The sequence below is a fragment of the Archocentrus centrarchus genome, chromosome 1 (assembly GCF_007364275.1).
Source record: "Archocentrus centrarchus isolate MPI-CPG fArcCen1 chromosome 1, fArcCen1, whole genome shotgun sequence".
Lineage (NCBI taxonomy): Eukaryota > Metazoa > Chordata > Actinopteri > Cichliformes > Cichlidae > Archocentrus > Archocentrus centrarchus.
The window spans coordinates 16,333,282-16,353,273 of record NC_044346.1 but is presented as its reverse complement, the minus strand read 5'-3'; the positions used below and the strand labels follow the sequence as shown (position 1 = coordinate 16,353,273).

Sequence of the window (19,992 nt, the reverse complement as noted above, 5' to 3'; positions counted from 1 at the left end):
CCACCTTCCTTAGTGCAGTCTAGAAAGAGGTGTTGGTCAATTGGGGGGGACACCCCAAAAATGGTCTCAAAAATCCAGTGAGAGAAAGACGGGGGGAGGGGCGGGGGTGCTGAGGGAGTAAATTACAGCCTAATGAACTACACAAAGGAAAAGAGGTGGCAAAATAACTTAGAATAACTTAGTAGCGGGTGTTTGGAGTGGTTCGGGCAGTGCAGGGGAGACGTTTGTGCGCACATCACAATTGCTGCTGTTTTTTCAGTGCAGTGCCTCGGATTGCAGTAAAGCTGACATTGAAAAGGAAACTGACAAACGCACAGATGTTAACTGAATGCTTTCTGGGTCAGACGGCACAGTTATGTGAGGGTGCTCCTACTAATCATGATTGTCTCGGTCAGTGTCTCTCACAGCAGGCGCCTTTAGGGAGGAAGGAGAGTCAGACAGTGATTTTGGTGATGGCGGTGGCAATGTGACGGTGTGGAAGGAAAGCAGGTAGGGTTAGGTGGGGGGGGGGAGTTGGGGGGGTCCTCTGAGAACTGGAGGCTTCAGTTTGGAGATTTAAGGGTCTTCATGGAATCTAACAGGCCTCCATCTCTAGTAGAGGGCCTGAAGCTGCTGCCTTTGCTTTGCATGTGGAGAAACTGCTGCGTTTTCCTCCTAGAAGAAGAAGAAGAAGGGGGGGGTAAGATAAATAACTGCATCTGCAGACAAAACGAGAAAATTGCTGCATTCTGGAACAACACGTGCAAAACATGAGTTACATTCACACTATTCATCAAAACCAGACAGACAAATCAAGATGACTCAGGCTGACTCCCAAGTGTCTCACCATGCAAGCATGCTCCCCTATTTCAAGGGGTGGGGACAAATTATCTGTCATCACCATCTACATAATCAATCATAAGCTTTTAGTTCTCAGTGTCAAAGCTGATTGAATGAAACCCTTTGCAGCAGTGTTGAGTCAAGCACTGAACTGCAGAGGCCTTATAGGTCAGTGACAGGATGTGGGCCGGTCTAGCTTTGATCTCATCTAACATGGGGGTTGCCTCGACCCAGCTGGCAGTGCTACGCTCTTCGTTGCTCATCCTCCCTCTCACGCTCTCTCTCTCTCAGGGGTGACACCCAATTGTGTTGCTTCTGGTTGACCATTTATGCTGCTGCTGCAGGTGGGCGATGGAAAACAAGAAAAGGACATTCTGGGTTTGTCTGAACACCTACGCTTCTGGTCTTGCACGCATAAGAGCGCATTCATTGATCTATAGGTGGTAGACAAACAGAGAAATGCCAGCAGGTACTGTACTGAACCCACGTTTGTTGCACATCTTTAATAGCTTCAAGTAGTATTCATAAATAAGTGTATCCCATGATTGACCCCCAGTCTGCTGAGCCACATCAGTCTGGTTGCTGGCAGTAGGGAGGCTCACGGAGAAACCACGTGGGCTACAGTACTCAGTACATTACCAGGTATCTGAGACTGAAGTAAAAATACCTCCACAACAGCAGTGTGTGTCAGTGTGCGTGTATTACTGTATTATTACGCATCATTATTGAAATGTGTCGGCTCAGCTGTTTGTTTTCCTACCATCATTATAAGTCATTTTCCTCAGTGAGTTTGTTCACTTTACACATAGCTAACTTCCGGTTCCTTTACTTCTGCCATTTACCGAATGAGCGCCACCACGATGCAGCGTCTCTAGTAACGGTCTAAAGGGTGAACTACGGAGCGAGATTAATGGTTAGCTCTCTTCAATCCCTGGCTAAATCACCATGGTAACTTATGCTGATCACATAACCTGGTCGGGAGCAGGGTACTTTATTTTTTTTTACCAAAACTCTCAAATAAAAATAATTCATCTGGAAGCGCGTCACCCCAGCTGTGAAGTTATAGCAGTGCAACGATGGCATCGTATTGGGATTTTCCATGCGAAATGTTTTTATATTTGGTTTTTAATCTAGAGCAGAGTCTGTTTTACAATGCTGAAAACTGCAGCTGCTAGAGCGCAGAAATTTGGGGTCTTTTATCACCAAAATTTCACTTCGATCTGCAGCAAAACTAAGGGGATTTCCACATCTTCTTTATTAGGCTATAGGTCAGTGAATGCATCAAGTTTTAAAAGGTTAACCATTAAAGTTTCAGAGCTCTAATGTGCAGCTGTCAATCAGGAAATAAACACCAGTGGTTAAAATACATTAACTAGAGTTAAAATGGTTGAAATTACTCTGTGTGCTAAGTCCCAAGATGAATTGAGTTTCTGCAGCATTAATCTCCCCCACTTATTTGCAACAGTGCTGGCTTTTTAATTTTTTTTAAAATCAGCATTTTATCATCATCTTCATCATCAGCTGATAATGTTCCTGACTGGAGTAAGGGAGGCACTCATATAGGGATCATTTTGTGTGGAAGAACAGTCACATGCCGTGTGAAAATGCCGCTTTTACGTGACGGCACAGATCCTGAAGCAGAAAGCCCGCTTCACAAAGAAAAGCAGCCCTGATACCCTTCACCTCTTGCTGTGGGTTTTGGTTTTGTCAAGCCCAGCTGATGCAAAGAAAACCTGGTGCCAGTGTTTTGCTACAGCTCATATTAATGAACTGACCAGATGACAGTGAAGCTTATGGCAGCTTGAATATTGATATTTATGTTTAAAGCAGAGGTTCCATACATGGTTATCAGCAGACTTTGGGCAAATTTGTTCCATCCTTAAGTGGAGTATTAGAGAAAAAGCTATAACCATAACACAATGTCTGCTTTACATATAGTGCATGTGCTTCAAGATACTTGTTTTAGTTTCTTTAACTGTATTTCCCTGACAGCTCCTCAATTTGTGTTTTTTTTTTTTTTTTTTGCTAGTACTAATTTGCTCAGAAAAAAAATCAAAGTTTCATTGTGCTATTTACAATATTTGTTATTTCAAAAGGGACAGGATGTACTCATCACCCCAAGTGTGTCCCCATGAGCGCTGATAAACCCTCCGCAGGGCCTGCAGGATGGAACTGTGTCTATCACAGAAACTACGTCACACAACAGGCACTTGACTCAATACGCACTCCCTGCACAGGAGATCGCCACAGTTCGTGTAGCTTTGTTGTTATTATCTGAACTGCGTGGTTCAGGCACAGGGTCGACCAACACGAGGGTGTAAAAATGCTACATGACTCCACTTCACAGGACGCTCACGAACCTGGCCCCGTTCCCTGACGGGGAAATTGTTTATCAAGCTGAAGAAGTGTTCTTTTCCCTCTCATGATCCAAGCTTGGGCTAATATAACAAAGTTAGCTTCAGTTATTGACAAGCCAAGGCGAGTTATTTTAGACCCAAGCAGCATCAAATAGAATCAGTGATCAAAGTGGAGAAGCAGAGACAGAGGTGGATAGATGCCTCCTGCGACTAAAAAGATGGATGTTTTGTGAAGACGAAAAAAGGAAGCGAAACGGTATTAGTTTGCTTCTCCCTTGTGGCAAAGCCAAGTGTGTTTTTGTAGGAGAGAAGTCAGCTGAGTGCTGCTGCTGCATCTTAACACTCAAAATACACGCCACCATGCTGACTGCTTCACCGCATGTGGATAAAAGAGAACAGGACAGAGGCCACCTTTCCCAAAGAGAACTGACCCTGAGCGGCACAGAGCAGAAACTGAAAGGAACACGGCGCTCGGAGAAAAGAGAGAGCTCCTGTCGCTTTTATTTACCTCCGCCGCCCCCTCTCTTTTCATCCTAGGATCTCAAAGCGGGCCCGCATGCCCTGCCCTGCACCCAGTTTCCTGGGGAGCATTTTTCCTTCCCCCCACCGCAGACATGAAAAGTGCTGGCCTTCCTGCCTGGGGAAGAGTCCTGAGAGGCTGTGGGCGAGAGGTGTGTGTATGTGTGTGTGCGCGCGTTTGAGTCTTTCAAAAAGAGCTCGTGCTAACAGCAGGGGTGTGTGCTTGCGTGGTGGTTGGTTATAGGGGGCACCAGGCCAGTGCTTCACAAGGTCCAGCCGACACAAACACTGGGATTCAGGAGCAACTTGACCCCTCCTCTCCTCTCCTCCCTCTCCCCTCGCCTCCCTCCATCTCCTCCTCCGCCTCCGTCCACATTAGTGCTCAGGAATGTTGGCCGGTCTTTTTTGCAGGAAATGAAACGCTCCTCTGTTCGGAGGGCGAGCGAAGGTTTAGTCTCCCCCCTTTCTCTCTCTCTCCTCCCCCATTCCTTTGCCTCAATGTGAGGGAGGGAGGGAGGAAGGAGTGGGACGAGCTCTCGCCCGCCTTTTGAAGTGTGGGAGGTTAGATACTGGCACAGCCTCGCGCCCTCAATCGCCGCTTCACCTCTCATGCCGAATCAAAGCACCCGCAGCTGGGGCCCACACGCCTTATAGCCCCTTGACCTCCATCCCACCACCCTGCCCACCCCCTTTTCCCCCTCAGTTCCCTCACTCCTGCACACAAGCACTGGGGTTTCTTTCGGTGCCAATTAAAGAGGAAAACACTACCGAATTGCTAAATTACTGGAGAGGTGTCTCCAGAGCAGGCGGAGGTGCAGACTTTACCGTGGCAGTGTAAAGGAGAAAAATGAGAGGAAACACCAAAGGGTGGGAGATGGAGACCAATACAAGGAAAGCCTTAAAAGGTGATTCCTGTTTTAATAGCCTGGTGACACCAAAAAAGAAGACTGACAGGGCAAAGAAACAAGTATGATTGGATGATTTTAGGTTCTAAACAAGCCAACAGTGCAGGCGGTTTACCTAAGCTACTCTGGTTCTCAGGCCCAGACTCGAACCTGGCGTGCTGGGTGTCTTGGTTTTGACCTTGGCTTTGTTTTGCACAGCCAGCTTTGGTGGGACTGTTTCAAAGCAGTCACAGCTCTATAAAACTGTTGCAGTGCTGCTGGTAACGACAAAAAAAAAAAAAAGAAAAAAAGAAATAATAATAGACAGCCCATTAGAAGAAACACCTGAAGAGATGGCAATGTTTTGAACAAAATGCTCTGCACTGTCAGCACTTTGTTCAGCTCTGAGACATTCAACATAAAAGAAAATGCCCATTAAAAAATGCTTTGAAAATTTTCACCTCCAAATCAAAAGAGAAAAAAAAAAAGTCAGGAACCAGGGGATGCTTTATTGCTGCCACAGGCGTTATCAGAAACTAACAAGTGAGCCTGAAACTAACAGGTTAAAAAGAAATGAGGGGGGAAAAAGTGCCTGTGTTACATATCGGAGAGTAAGGACGGGTGGGGTCTGGTTGTGGTCAAATGGGGAACAGGGAGAGGGAGTCACCAAAAGCCCAAACCTCAGGCATGTGTGGGTGAGACTAGGGGAAGCAACAGGAGGGTGTGGGAGGAGGGGGGAGGTAATGGGAGGTGTTGCCCACATCTGAGGAGGCATTGCTGGGGGCCAGGGCAGCTGAAGTCTGGCCGTGTGCCCCCGCACAGCTCAGTCTGAGCCACTGCAGAGGCCGGGGGATGTCAGGAGGGAGGAGGGTGGTGAGGGTGGTGGCGGGGTGGTTGCGGGCACATTCAAAGAGCCTGCACAATGACTGTTCCCTCTGCTGTGGTCTCGCTTCAAAGGCCTCCACCACCACTTATATTCCGGCATCAGGACAGAGGAGTGTAGCAGGAAGAGGTGGAGTGAGAAAAAGAGGCAGCAAAAATGAGTGGAAGAAGAGCTGGGATGGTAGTTTAGGCTCTGTTATAACCAAACTGACGGGAGGAGAATAAAAACAAACACCACTTCCTTCAGCCCCGCTGTCCTCTTCCTGCCTGTGCCATGTTACCTGGGGGCCTTTAATTCAGATATCAGAGATGAGTATCTCACAAGGGGAGCGTTTTATGAGGTCACATCTTCTGCGCCTTCTGAAAGGCTGCAGCGCCTCAAGGAGCCTCAGGGGTGAGGGGGGTGAGGTGGGGACAGAGAAAGACAGGAAGTAGAGAAGTCATCACAAAAAGCCAGGAGACTGGACCCTCATACTGTTACTGCAGCTGGCCACCAAACCACACACAATAGGCCCATGACTCAATCAAAACAAATTTCAGGCCCCAGTCTAAACAACTGGAGAACTACAGCTTCGTTTATTTCCATGTGAACACAGACCTTTATGAGGGTTCTCCCCTTCCCCTATCCGCCCCACAAAAAAAAAAAAAAAAGGTGTCAAATAAGGTTGCCAGGCCAGGGTAAGACAGCTATGTCAGTGTGAATGATTTCTACTTCTGAGCTAAAGCAACATACTTTACTGAGGGTCCACACAAGTGCTGAGAGAGTCGTTTTTCTTCACAGTGTAGACTTTGTTGAGGTTGGGGGGGGGGGGGGGGGGGGGGGGGGGGGGGGGGGGGGGGGGGGTGGGGGGGGGGGGGGGAGGGGGGGGGGGGGGGGGGGGGGGGGGGGGGGGGGGGGGGGGGGGGGGGGGGGGGGGGTGGGGGGGGGGGGGGGGGGGGGGGGGGGGTGGGGGTGGGGGGGGGGGGGGGGGGGGGGGGTGAGACATTTCCGATTCCATTTCCTACCTAAAGTAACATTAGCTGGGGCATCACTCTGATTTAAAATCTCTCCTACCCATATCTACCTCCCCCTTTTTTTTTTTTTTTTTTGGGAAAGTACAGTTATAAAACATCTCTCTGATCTCCTGTGTACTGCTCAGAGCGAGACCCACAGTCAGTTTCACAATCCGGATTCCTTCCCCAATTATCCCAGGTCACTAATAAGGCAGGGTGTGGAGGCACTGGGCTGTGCCGCAGTGGCCTAGAGGCTCGCTGCCAAATTGAAATGACTGGAAATGGAGGCAGACCTGAATCGCCTAATTGCAGCCCGAGTGTGTGGCTGGCTGCTCAGATTTGTGCGCGCACGCGACACGCAGAAATGTGTTGAGAGTGATGAGGGTCTGAGAGAGGGAGAAGATGAGAGGCAACAAATAAAGATGGAGTGAAAAGGGAAAGAAATGGGGAACGGAGACTGAAGGATGAGCGGCAGTTGAGTGAGATTGGGTAAACTGTGAATTCTCGAGAACGGGGTGGGTATGGGGATTTTCTCCTGGCCCTCTTCTTGCCTTCGCTCTCTCCCTCTCCTCTTCTTCTTCCTCCTCCCTCGCTCATCAAAGTCTTTTGACAGCTGACTTCTGGCTGCACTACATCAGAGGGATCAGAGCTGGGGCACGACTGAGACAGACAGAGGAGAGGAGTGAGAGTGGCCACCAAAGCTCCTGCTTGAACAACACTTCCTTTTATGTTTCTGCAGCGTGACGTGTGGTTCAAAACGACCCTAGATGCACTTTGCACATGTTCATAATGATTAAGTATCAATTTTAAGCATATCCAGGACCACTTGATTAAAAAAAAAATACCACTCCATGCCTAAGTGAAGAGTTTGTGGAAACTCCTAAAAAAAAAAAAAAACTGTGGACTCACATGCAGGTTTATTGAGACTCCGGGGGCCCTTGTTAGCCAGATTAAAAAGCCACCTTTGTTAGGAGTGTCTCCCCCATGTGAAAAAAATGTGCAGTGGCTGAAACGGGAGAAAGCCTCGAGGGCATGTATGAGTCTCAGCCAGATAACTATCTCAAAGGCTGTGAATCAGCGGGCTTAGTCAGACAAAAGGCTAACAGCACGAGAGGAAGCAAGACGGACAGAACCAAAATAAAGAGAGGTGTAAAAACAGCAAAGCGGGAGGAGTTTTTAAAAAAGTGCAAAAAGAGTAATTTCCACTTAGTAGAAGGATAAAAAAAAAAAAAAAGAGGGCTGGGGAAGGAGCAGTGAGGGAGTCGGTCGGAAACTCTAATTTCACAATGTCAGAGTAATGACTTCTCTGAGAGCTGTTGTACTGTGGTGAGAGCCAGCTGTGTGGTGGGCCCACTGTTTGACATGCTAAAGATAACAAAGAGAACCGACATCACGCCATAAAACGCTGCTCTGAGACTCAACTCCTGATTTGCTTCACAGGCCTTAAAAAAAAAAAAAAAAAAAATCCATTAAATGTCGATATGAAAATGCACACAGTCAGTGCAGCGTTTCACGAGAATATTCTTCATCGTGACTGTCCAAGTGTTAAAAATAAAACTCAGACAGAGCAAACGTTCGCCATGTTTGAACCTCTATACAAAGGGCTGTTCAAAACTGCGTCGTCAAAATTAACTCATTAACAGATTTCTCTGCAGATTTTGCATAACAGGGGAGAGACAGATGGGTTAGAGGCACGGGCAGATGAAAAGGAATAGACAAACGAGTTCATTTAAAGATGCTTTTTGGCGTCTACAGCAAGCTAACCTCAATCCAGCTCTTTGGGATCTGCATAAATTGAGGGCTTGGGGAGTTGTGGCAGTATCCTTGGTATTATGCATATTAGTTTAAGGCTGTCACTGAGAATCAGCAAGGGTGTCCATCCCGCTGCGGCTAGGCACTGCTATTTATTGGATCAGAGATAAAGTGCTTTTTAGCGCTTGCGCTTTCTGTGCTTTGAAAACTGGATGTGGGAGAAGGAAAAAAAAAAGAAAGAGGAGGAAGGAAAAGAAAGGCAGACCAATTTTGGGTTTGCAGAGCCACCGGGTCAGGAATCGATCAAGTGGAAAACCTTTGTCTGGTTAGGGGTGATTTCGACGTAAGACCAGATTTGTCACATCTGCCCGGCTTTTTTCTGCTGCCAAAAGGGAGCGGAATAACAGGATGCTACCAGACTCTCAGGGAGGGAGAGAGAAGGGAAGCAGATAGATTGAAGGCAAAAAGATTCAAGGAGAGTAAGGAAGATCGAGAAGGGGGAAATAGAGTTGCCTTTACCACATACTCAGAATGGTAATCCTCCTCTTAGCAAAAAAAAGGGGGAAAAAAAAAGGACAGGTGACAGCTCATTGAGGCTTTGACATTTGGTCTGGATCAATATCTCTCTACAAATCTATAACATATTGAAAAAGAGAGGGAGTGAGAGACTACACCGTGTCTTTGTTATGAAAGCATTATAGACACCCTGAAACCCCAGATACCATGAAATCTTATTAAGGTATAGCATCTCATTACGTTCCTGCCAGACAAGCTGCTGGATGCTGCCCTGCTTCACAAAAGACAGAGAGAAAGACAACACATGTAGTCCATATGGGACTGAGCTGATATCCTAGCCTCCACCAGTGCTTAAAAAAAAAAAAAAAAGTCTGTGGCGAGCAAAACTGTTTTCAGATGTATTATTTATGCCATGTTTGGAAAACACCGAGTGGATGAGCTGCAAGATTTATTAAGCAATATTTTTCTTTATTTGGACATTTTTTCCCCCCAAACAGCACAAGACTTTTCATCCAACCAGCTCCAACACAAAGACACAGAACTGAACATTACAGCATACGCATGCAGAAAATTCAATGCATATTGTGTTGAGGCCATTGAGCAAACCACACACACACGCACCTCTTCAGGCCTTAACACAGCTGACATGATGACTATGGCAAGGTTAGGGTGGACCTTTTTAGGATTAGTCTGTGAGCACATACTCTCAAAGTCAGTGTTTAGCAGTTTAAAAAAAAGAAATAAATAAAAGCTTGACATATATTGAACTGGACCAGACAGGGAGGGCATAGAGGGGTTGTCTTACCATATTCTCAGATGTACGCCGTTTTCATTCTCTGGCCTGTACCTGCAGAAAATTGCATCTTTTTTTAAAAGGTATCTGGACGCCAAAGATCATAACCGTCCAAAACTGGCCTATACAGCTGTACAGACCAAAAGGAAGTACTGACATTTTACTTAAGAGGTAATTCTCAGTGGATTACAGTTGCAGTGCTAAGAGGCGGCTCAAAAGTGCAGCTAAACAAGGTCAGCAGAAAGACACACTGTAGTGCAGCAGGCAAACAAATAATGCAAAGCCCAGAATCGGTAAGCAGTCGCATAGAATGGACAGACTAATCCCAAAGTAGGTGTAATAGGAGAAGATGGGGATAAGAGACATATAAATGAAGGGGTGTACACAAAGAAAGTCAAGTCTGAGACTCGAATGAGCGTAGTACTGAGTGAGTTCAGTCTCTGATTCTACTAGTTGTCAGTCAGTCTTCGATGAGAGGTTAGTGGTTTGTTTTACAGGGCGAGCATTAGTACAAATGCGGCAATTTACTGTAAAACATGACTCCATAAAAAGATGGTGTGACTCCCAACTTCACGATGAAACCAAAACGAGAGCGAAAGCAGAAGGGAGCGTTGCTTACCTGTGGCCGATTCCTGCATCTTCTCCCTCTTCCGCTTCTTCTTCTTTCCCTAAAAATATACAGAGGAACGCATAAAGTGTGGCTCCAGCACTCACGCTCACTAGACCACTCTTGATAGCCTGCTGCTGACTGCCATGTTCACTCATCCCCTGCTGGGCATCCAACCAGCATCAACCCAGACTCTGGACTCCACCACAAACTGCAACACTGAGGGACGGACCAATCGAGAGCCTGATCTTGTACGAGTGTGCTCTACCTCCTCTCGACTGCCTTTCTATAGTTTTTAGGCCCGTTTTGAAGAGTGGCCATCCCGGCTGAGTAAAGTTCTGCTGTTTTGACAGCTCCGCGTCTACCTTTCAAGTCCTCTTAATGACAAACATTAACATTAAGTGCAATTAAAAATGCTCACTGCAATTAGGCTGTGAAGAGTGCCACTCATTTTTCCACTGAGGTGGTGGGAGTGCGTAAGGATTTTTAGCTTATGCTAAATCCCCAGGGGGGAGACTATAGGTATAGATAGCAGTGTAGAGTCGTTCTAGTCAAATATGAGCAGCACTTTGGTTTCCTGCTGCAAAGTCTGCTAATCCACTTATTCATGAGCTAATCTGCCTTCTACTGCAGCGGCAGACAGGGAAGAAGAGAGACTAAGTGAGTGTGGGTGAGAGAAAGGATGGGGAAAGGGGGGGGGGGGCATGGCAAAACTATGAATGATACGCATTTTCTGTGCCAGTGTGTTACCTATTTTGGGTGTTTCCAGGCATGATGCTCTGTCTGTAAGATTGTGATTGTGGGAGCGGTTACAGGATAACTTCTACAAGGATATCCAATTTGCTTTGCACTACCCATACATATCTTTACCTTTCTCATATGACATATGTAAAGCCATTCCTTTACATTTAACCCCCTTCTATCATCATCTACTAACAAGGCAGGACATTAAACAGGATCTGGGCTGTCACTAGTGCAGCGATGTTGCGCATCTTTAACTCTGCTGTGCTTCACTGGGAGCAGAGCTGTGAAACGGTCTTCCCCCCTCAGCGAGGCATTTTGGCAGTGGAGCCGCGGAGGCAGAAGGAGGAGGGATGCTGTCGGTGTCCGAGGGGAGGCAGATAAACACCACAAAGCACTTTGGTGGTGGAGTGAATGTGAGTGCTGGAGCCACACTTTTTAATAAAGGCCGGTGCTCGCTCTCTCTCACACACGCACGCACAAATTCATACAAGTCACATTCTCAAAGACACATTTAGACTCTCATCCAGTAGCACATGTACACATGCACAGTGTAACAGTAAATACGGGCTGCATCCTAAATCCAGCTGAACCTCCCAGATTCACAAAAAACAAAACAAAAAACAAACAAAAAAAAACGGCAGCTGGGGGAGCAAAGGTTGCTGCTGCTGTATGCGGCATGTATAATCCAGCCTCCTCAACTCACTCTAACAGTTGCTTTCTACATCCGAAGCTGATATGGAACATCAAAGACCGGCATAACCATTACCAGGCAATTTTCACTCACAATGGCAATAATAGTGTCCGTGATACTACAATCCATTTTAGTGTGGATGGTACTATAACAGTGAATCACAGCGTTATGAATTACACATTAGGCTGAAACAAAGAGTCTACAAATGGACCCCATTAGCATGGAGGAGGACTGGTGCAAATTAGTGTGTGTGTGTGTGTGTGTGTGTGTGTGTGTGTGTGTGTGTGTGTGTGTGTGTGTGTGTGTATGTGTCATTCCTGTGTGGCATTTTAAGAACAAGTCATGCAACACTGACATAAACAAATGACGTGAATCAACACAAATCCACGCACGCGCACCTCTGCCAGTCTGTTCTGTTGATACTCACATAGTTGTCTCGAGCGGACCAGCCTGGGTAGAGCTGCATGTGGAGCTGCCGTTCCTTGCGGGCTAACTCGTAATACTTAGCTTGCTCTTCTCGAGATAAAGCATGCCACTGTTTAGTACAAAGGAGATTTGGGAGGGGGGAGAATAGCACACAGTCAATTACTGGCATGCACTTGCATGTTATCCGCGTAGAAACGTGTGCTGGTGTTTTGGTATAGAAGGAGGAAAAAAAGAACTTTTCAACTTCCACATGTGTATAAAAAAAAAAAAAAAAAAAAGGAGGGGGGGATGAAAGACAAAAGAAGAGGGGGGAGAACATGATGAAGAGATTAACATGCGCGAGAGTAAGAGGGTAAAAAAAAGAAAAAAAAAGAAAAAAGGGAGAGACAAGAAGAGGAAAAAAAAACTTTGATTTCATATCAAAACACTGCTTCCAATTTAGCAGTGCTTTTTATTCAAACTATGTCAGCAAGCAATTACCCTATGCAGGCCACAAACTAGGCTTTGCTGTGGCTGGCTGCCTCAACCGCTAGGCCTATTCGTTAAGGCTTTTAACATGGCTCTGTGGTTCCACTCTTTTCCCAATCCTCAAAAGGAACAAATTTTGTCATTTCCAACAGTGCCATTATCCAGGCATATTTTATTAAAGCCAATCTGATTACATGTCAGTTAGATAGGCAGCCTCTGTCTGTGCTGTTGAGAGAAGGGGGAAGTAATTGGCTTGGGCAATCATTATGACAATAATCACAACCAGTTCATAAAGACCATTAATAAAGAGAGGAATCTTTGTACTTTTTCAACTAATTGAGCAGTCCGTGCAGCGTCTTCAGAGCCATGACATAAACTTATGATCTCACCGCGATTTAAGTCAATCAACAAAGATAAACTAGAAAAAGAAAGCGAGCGCGGCGGATCGGGATACTGAGTGACCCACCCTTCGTCCCAGGATCTGATTGATGGCGGCACTCTCCTTCAGTGTGCACTCGGCAACCACGTTCGCACGCATCTCTTTCATGTAGAGCATGAAGGCGTTTAGTGGCTTTTTGATGTGCGGTCTTTTGGGCTCCTGCTCCTTTCTCTGTTCGTGCTGGGGTTTCCTGTAGAAAATGAAACAACGAGATGGAAGGAGGTGAGAGAAAAAAAAAAAAGCTAAAAAGTTTGAAAATAAGGAAAATAAAAAAAGCGACGCAAACAGAAGAAGGAAATTATGGTGCCGCCGTGGCGACAAATGCAGCGAGGGTCTGGTTGCTCTTAGCCAATGGTGACGCAGCGTGAGAGGGGCTGCCACGCCATGGGCCCCGAACCTCTTTAATCATGTGCAGTTGCACAGTTGCAGCCTTTCATGCAGAGAGATTACTTCACCAGTAATGGCAACCAAACCTTCTTGTCCACAGCACATTGGCAAATGCTTAAAACCAAATGCTGTCATGCTAAAGAAATAAAATAAAAATAAAATACTGCTTGACTTGCTTTCTAACAACCTTTTTGATACTAGTACAGTCTTGGTAGGAGGATATCCATGAATAATGGAAATATCACTGATAACCACTTTAGGGCGCTCACAGCGCTTCCCACTGCACACACTGGGGATGTGAATTCTGAGCACTAATCTAGGACCTGTATCTGTTGCCAGCTAAGAGTGTTGGGATCCCAGAGGCCAAATGAAGCATAGGCCTGTTATCAGCAGAGCGTGGGCCCTCGCTAGTTATCTGCTCCCATCAAGAGAATGAGAACAAGGCTCAGAGAGGGTTTGCTGAGCAACGGCCTCCTGCAGCAGTGAAGAAGTGCACAAATACCTGGAAGTGTGTTGTCTCAGAAAAAAATGCTGATGCAGGGGTGATGCCATGAGCTTCGAAACATTTGTGAGACAGTTTGAGCGAGGATTTGTGTGTTTGCAGGACTCACATGTGCATGATGTCACCGTCATGAGGAGGCTCTTGTTTCACCTGTGGGTTGACGATGGCCGGGTGAGGGATTCCTGTGGCGTGGGGACCTGGGGGACCTGGCACCATGTGGTGTGGGAACCTGCAATAACAGCAGATTTTTGAGACTATGCAGAGGATCAATAAAGTTGAAAGGGTCTAGCGAATAACACTAAAGAGGGAAAAAAAGAAAAAAAAGTAGTGACAGGTGCACACTTGCTATGGTGTCTATGATGACTCGGTCACACTAGAGTGAAAAAGGCAACCTTCGTGCAACTAGGAAAATATTTTCACATTCGGCAACCACTTGCAAGTAGTTGCGACGACCAACTGGTCACCCAAAGGCTGAGCACGCAACACCTTCAACCTCTGGGCGACCACTTTCAATCACAAGGCAATTGCACACGTCACCTTGTAGGATGCAGCCTATCACAGTTAAGCACCATATTATTACAAAAAGATTGCATATAATTGCAGACTTAACCCGATTCAGTTGCAAACTGCTAGCAGACTGACTCCGTCTTACTGCAGTTTTATCACTGACATTGAACGCACTTCCCAATCCCCGAAGCAACCATTTCAAAGGCAACAAGCTCTCACGATCTTTGCAAAAGGTTGCAATAATTTTCGTCTTGCCACGGTCTGCAACTACCGTTTTCTCTAGTGCGGCTGTAGCATAACACATGACATTTGTTGCATTTTAAATGTTACAAATATTCAACATTAAAGACGATGGCGGGAGGTCACTGGCTGCAGTGCTTCAACCACTTTCCGACAATTTTTCAGTAAAGCTTTAATCCAACAAGAGACCCGTTGGCCTACAAAGCTCCGCTGTCAAATGTTGTGCTTGTGCAAGATGTGATATATCAGAACGGAAACTAATTTAGCTGTAGGTCAACCACCATTGATCTGATACTTACTTTTTTATTGTTTACTAATTTTGAAAACCTGTAAAAAACTAAAAAAAGGAAAAGATTTAAAATCTGTCCAATGAATCCTCAGACTAAGTTTAAGAAAATTTGCCAAAAAAAAAAAAAAAGAAAGGAGCGGGGATTAAAGGTAAGGAGCAGCAAATTGAGCAAAAAGTTGAATGCATTGTTCTTCTTAAAGTTCTGGGTCACTGCATATATTATACACAGTGACCCAACTATAGCCAATGGCCGGTCCTCATGTTTGCCTTCTCGCTGCGCCTCAAGAGCAAGCAATATGTGGGAGTCTCTTTCAAACTTGCTTTGTTTAAGGAAACCCTTCAACACGTTTCTGCTCGTCATGTTTCAGAACTGGTGATTAGATTTCATTTTTTAACTTTTCTCTCAATAGTTGACACTATTGTTAGATTTTAACATTGTGGTTATAGTTTGTTTTTAATTCATATTTAAAATCAACACTAATATGAAGGTGCAAATTTACTGAACAGCATTGTTCACTGCTGCAAACACACTGCTCTCTCAGTCCCATGGACTTGTTGCTGTGTACAGTCTATGCACAAGGACCAAAAATCTCTGGGTGTTGAAAAGCAGCTTTTCTTTCTTTCTTTCTCTCTCGCTCTCTCTCTCTCTCTTTTTTTTTTTTTTAAGAAAATGGTCTCTTATGTTGGGAAAACTCCCAAAATCAAAAGTGGGGTACTCAAATTTAAGGAGGCCTGATGAGGAAAGGTGGAGGTGGAGGAGACCTCTGGTCATGTGAGATCACTCACTGTATGACTAAAGCCATACAGTGAGTGAACGTGATGGTAGAGAACAGAAAGAAAGCAGGAGAGAGAGAGAGATGCTGGGGGAGCCCAGGGAAGTAACAAGGATGCAGTGGAAGAGGACGGAAAGAAAAGCACTTGAAGTAAGTCTCAGAGAGAGAGAAGTGCTTCCAGAAAGCTTTGATGAGGGTTAAGCAGCCATATGGCTATGCAGGGGCACGAATGCGGTGATGTGTTTGACATGTGCTGGGCACACAGAGGAGCGGTGTGGCTGAAGCCGCAGCAGCGCAGCACAAACCACCGGAGGCAGACCTCCATGTGGAAGCTGCTGTTCCAGGCCAGTACTTCTCCATTCAGTGCACAAAACCGGTACAGTGTCACTGCCCATCTGATGTAAAAAACACAGGATCGTTTCTGCTCTCTGTTTGCATGAATCGGTCGTGCAGGCTTTTGCTTTTATCTGCCTGTGACTCACCATCCCAGCTGTGATGTGAGCTGCCCCACTCCCCCAGGAGACAGGGAATAGAAGTTGGGCATGTCTGGTCCGGGGTGATGCCTCGGCATTCCTAGACAAACAAAAGTGATGCACAACTATTAGACAGGCAGAATGCAGACACAGGGAGACAACAACAGGGTAGAAAATGTATATACTTCTTGAGTGCTGACTAAAATGCGTCCACAGCAGAGATTTTCCAGGAATCTAAAGTTAGACTTGAATGCTTTTTCAAATAAGGTTTGCATGTTTTTTAGCCAGATATTCTGATCTAAGTCAGGAACTGTCATGGCTTCTTGACCTCACTTTATCAACCAGTGAAAGGGGATAATATTTTGCCCGCTTAGCTTGATTCCTTCCAGTGTGTTTCAGCATCTTTAAGCTGGATAATTGAGGCTTCATCTTTATGACAAAGGCTGCAGCTCTCCCTGTAGACACAGGATTGACACAGACTAGCTGTCTGTGGATCTCCAGGACTAAGCCCCTCTATCTCCAGCTTGCTTGCTCTTGCTGGGCTTCAAGGTCAAGGGGTATCGTTTTGTGAGAAGACTTAGTGAGAAATGGGCTGTGAGGTGACGAACATTTAACATCTGTAAGGTTTCACCCCTCTTTGCCTTAACACTCGTTTGTTTTTCCATTTCAAAGCAGTGCAAGTAACAGTAAGACTTAGAGTCTGACGATATCAGCAAATACTGTTTATACATAGACAAGTGGAATGTGCCTACATGTGCGCTCAAAGACTCTCTCTCTCTCACACTCACACACACACACACACACACACACAAAGAAAAGAGGGCAAATGCCTCCAGATTAACACCATCTTCTAATCCCTGCTGGAGCCAGCCTTTTCTCCCTGCCTCTATCTTCCCTCTTCTTCCTTCTCTCTCCAGGCTGGGGTCTGAAGGGGGCCTCCCTCCTCAGAGAGGCTGGCCGAGTGGGAGGCTTATATCTCCAAAGCCAGTGTTGCAACGCTGGATTCATAGAACAGATAGCACTACTCCCTGCCTACTAATCCACCACCTAACACTCCTTTAGGGCTCTTCTGAGGGCAGAAGAGAGGGAGGCAATGGTTGAAGCAGCAGGGGAATAAGCGAGCGCCCCGGCGTGTTAACCTTGTCACTCACACCCCTAAGGTGCCTAATTACTCACTCCCCCTTTTCACAAGTTCCCGTTGACATCCGACAAAGCTTCACACTCACGTTTCCTCTCTAAACAAGTGACACCAACATGATTCTCACCACGGAACCAGGAATTGAAAAAAGAAAACAGAAAAAAAAAAAAAAGGTCACTAGTCAAATTTGTGTTCTCGCTTTATTTTTCCACTTTTAAACAAAAGCCCCCCGCCCCCCGCTCGACCTTCCATCCCGCGTTGCAGGCCCTGTGCATATTAGAGCTCATAATGAGAAAATCCATGATTGTTTTTCATAATTAACGAGCAGATCAAAGTCTGAGCCCACTAAGGAGTGCAGAGCGGCAATTGGTCGATACGAGAGCGAGAGAGCGAGAGAGAGAGAGAGAGTGAGAGAGCAAAAAAAAAAAAAAAGAATAAGAGAGATTTCATTTTAAGTATTTTGGCTTAGCTCTACTGATATCCACACACATGAATATGCCTAGGGAAATCATTTGCTGCTAATTCTGCAACTGGATCGCTTGGACATGGATTTCTGTTGGGCTGCGGGTGCAAAAGATCAAATAGTAAGAGAAAGACCTCCAGGGCTCCTTTCAGCTCTTGACTGTCAGAGACCGACATGAACAGAGAAATGGGGAGCATTTTTTTTTCTCCTCAAACTGTACAACGTGACAACAAAAACTGTTAAATCTAATGCGCACACTGTGCCTTTATTATTTAATTCCGCTACCTGTTATCCTTTCCTGCCTCAACAAAACGCGTCAGACGCGTGATTTTTCTGACATATGTGGAGCACTGTTTCTTTATATGTCCCGCTCCCTTCATCTCACTACTCTGTGTACTGCTGTGCTCATTTCTACATTGTTATTTATAGCTGGTCCCTCAGAACCTCCAAGCCTCATCATCATCATCATCATCGCCTACATCTTGTCTGATCCCTCCTCCTCCTTTTCAGCTGCCAGCCGCAGGAGAAGAAAAGCAGGGAAAAGAGACAAGGTGCGGGACAAAACTACGGAGGGGCCGCGTCTTTTTTCTGCATTAGCGAGAAGCTGCCAAAGTCTCCAGCTGTGCAGGGCTGAGAAGCTCGCCCCAAATGGCTGAGGAGCTCCTCTGCAGCTGTCAGAGCTGCAGCTTGATGTTATAACTGAGAGGCAAAGGGTGCAGAGGGAGAGGGCAGCAGAGCTCAGCGTGCCATCCCACAGGCTGCTTCAAATGAGTTCATACTCAGAGATGATAGGAAGGATGACTTCTGCTGCGACACATTTTGGGTCTTTTTTTTGTGTGTGTGTGTGCATTTCTATACTGATTCCATTCTATCCAGACATTCGTTCTCTGATGCCATTCACATCAAGCTGTTGTATCATTGTCTGGAAGTTGAGGTGATGCAAAAATCCATTTCAAATTCATATTTTAAATGGATTTTTGCACTTTTACAATATGCTGAACTTCATTAAGAGGCCTGGTGACAGCTGCTATAATAAGCTTTCTTCATCGTATCCTTGTATAATAAAGTTTTCACTTTTCAAATGAGTAGCAGCTTGCTGAAAACAAAATGTTTAGTCCAGAGCTACCCCTGACTTTTGTGTCAACTTATATTTAGGAAAAAAAACAAAAAAAAAAAGATCCCATTTAGTTCCACACAGTGTGATAAAAGGATTTTAAATATGGAGAAAGAGCAGCACAGCTTCAGAATGGTGCACAGTATGGTATTTCTATGGTGTCTTACCTTGTTTGTTGTTAGCATCCTGGGGATGATGGCCGGAATGGGACACTGGAGCAAAGTGTTCATCACTGTATGTAATCAGAGGGGTGAGCGGGTGGACTGCATGAGACGGCTGCACCACGGGGACTTTGTTGGACTGTGGAGAAAAATGCAAGGTTTATTTAAAAAAAAAAAAAAAAACAAAAAAAAAAAACAACACTATAAAAAGATGATGCCTTTTATTGCGTTATTCCATCTGGAAAAAAAGGCTCTGATCCCTTACACGTGATTCATACAGTGCAGGTGGTCTGCTCTGCAGCACAGCATCTTCTTTATTAATAGCATGGTCAAGATATTGCTAAAAAAACAAACAAAAACCAAACATTTCTTCGTTTACTAGGCTAGGCCCAGTAGCTCAAAACTTTGTTTAGCCTAGGTAAGCAGGATTGAAACTCCACTTCCCCGAAGGGGGGGGGGGGTCAAAGAGGTGTGCGAGCATGTCTGAGACAGAGAAGGAGAGAAAGATGCAAACAGAGGTGGAGCGAATAGAAGCGAGTAAGCGATAGAGCAAAGAAAAGAGAGAGAAAAGAGAGACTTGCAGGGTAGAGTTAGAGCAGAGGTCTTAGGCAGGAGATCAAAGGCAGTCATTAGCTGGTGAATAAGGGGAGTTCATTACAGACCAAGAGCCGGGGAAGAAGAGATGAGGGATGGAGGAGGAGGATAAAGATGGTGGTGGGTGGTGGGGATCTGGCTATGGTGAGAGAGCGTGAGTGAGACAGATGTCTGCAGTGGTACTTAATGCAGGGGTAATCACGTCAACAGTGGCCTGGCCACAGACCCCTCATCCCAGGCTGACTCAGAGAGACAGAGACAGAAAAACGGAGACAGAGAGACAAGACAAAGAGAGAGAGAGAGAGAGAGAGAGAGAGAGAGAGAGAGAGAGAGAGAGAGAGAGAGAGAAAGAGAAAGACCTTCTTCCCGAAAACTAAGATAGATCGAACCAGGCCCAAAAACCCCCCCAGCCCCCAGCCAACAGCGCTTACATGCTTCAGCTGCACTGAACACATGGTAAT

At 45.8% G+C, this 19,992-nt stretch overlaps 1 protein-coding gene across 4 annotated transcripts in view; it reads right to left on the bottom strand.

Moving 5' to 3' along the window:
- Nucleotides 1–362: 362 nt before the first annotated feature.
- Nucleotides 363–19,992, bottom strand: part of lef1 (lymphoid enhancer-binding factor 1) — a 42,472-nt gene continuing 22,842 nt past the window's right edge. The window contains exons 4-11 of one of the 4 annotated variants that reach the window (XM_030732785.1): nt 18,944–19,076; nt 16,071–16,161; nt 13,889–14,008; nt 12,918–13,080; nt 11,985–12,092; nt 10,135–10,177; nt 9,528–9,569; nt 363–654 (exon numbers count right to left, since the gene is read on the bottom strand). In XM_030732785.1, coding sequence (XP_030588645.1) covers nt 9,535–9,569; nt 10,135–10,177; nt 11,985–12,092; nt 12,918–13,080; nt 13,889–14,008; nt 16,071–16,161; nt 18,944–19,076 — 693 coding nt within the window. In that variant the 3' untranslated portion in view covers nt 363–654; nt 9,528–9,534. Of the gene's footprint in view, nt 655–9,527; nt 9,570–10,134; nt 10,184–11,984; nt 12,093–12,917; nt 13,081–13,888; nt 14,009–16,070; nt 16,162–18,943; nt 19,077–19,992 lie in introns of all 4 variants that reach the window. The other 3 variants (XM_030732777.1, XM_030732763.1, XM_030732770.1) reach the window with 3 other exon arrangements.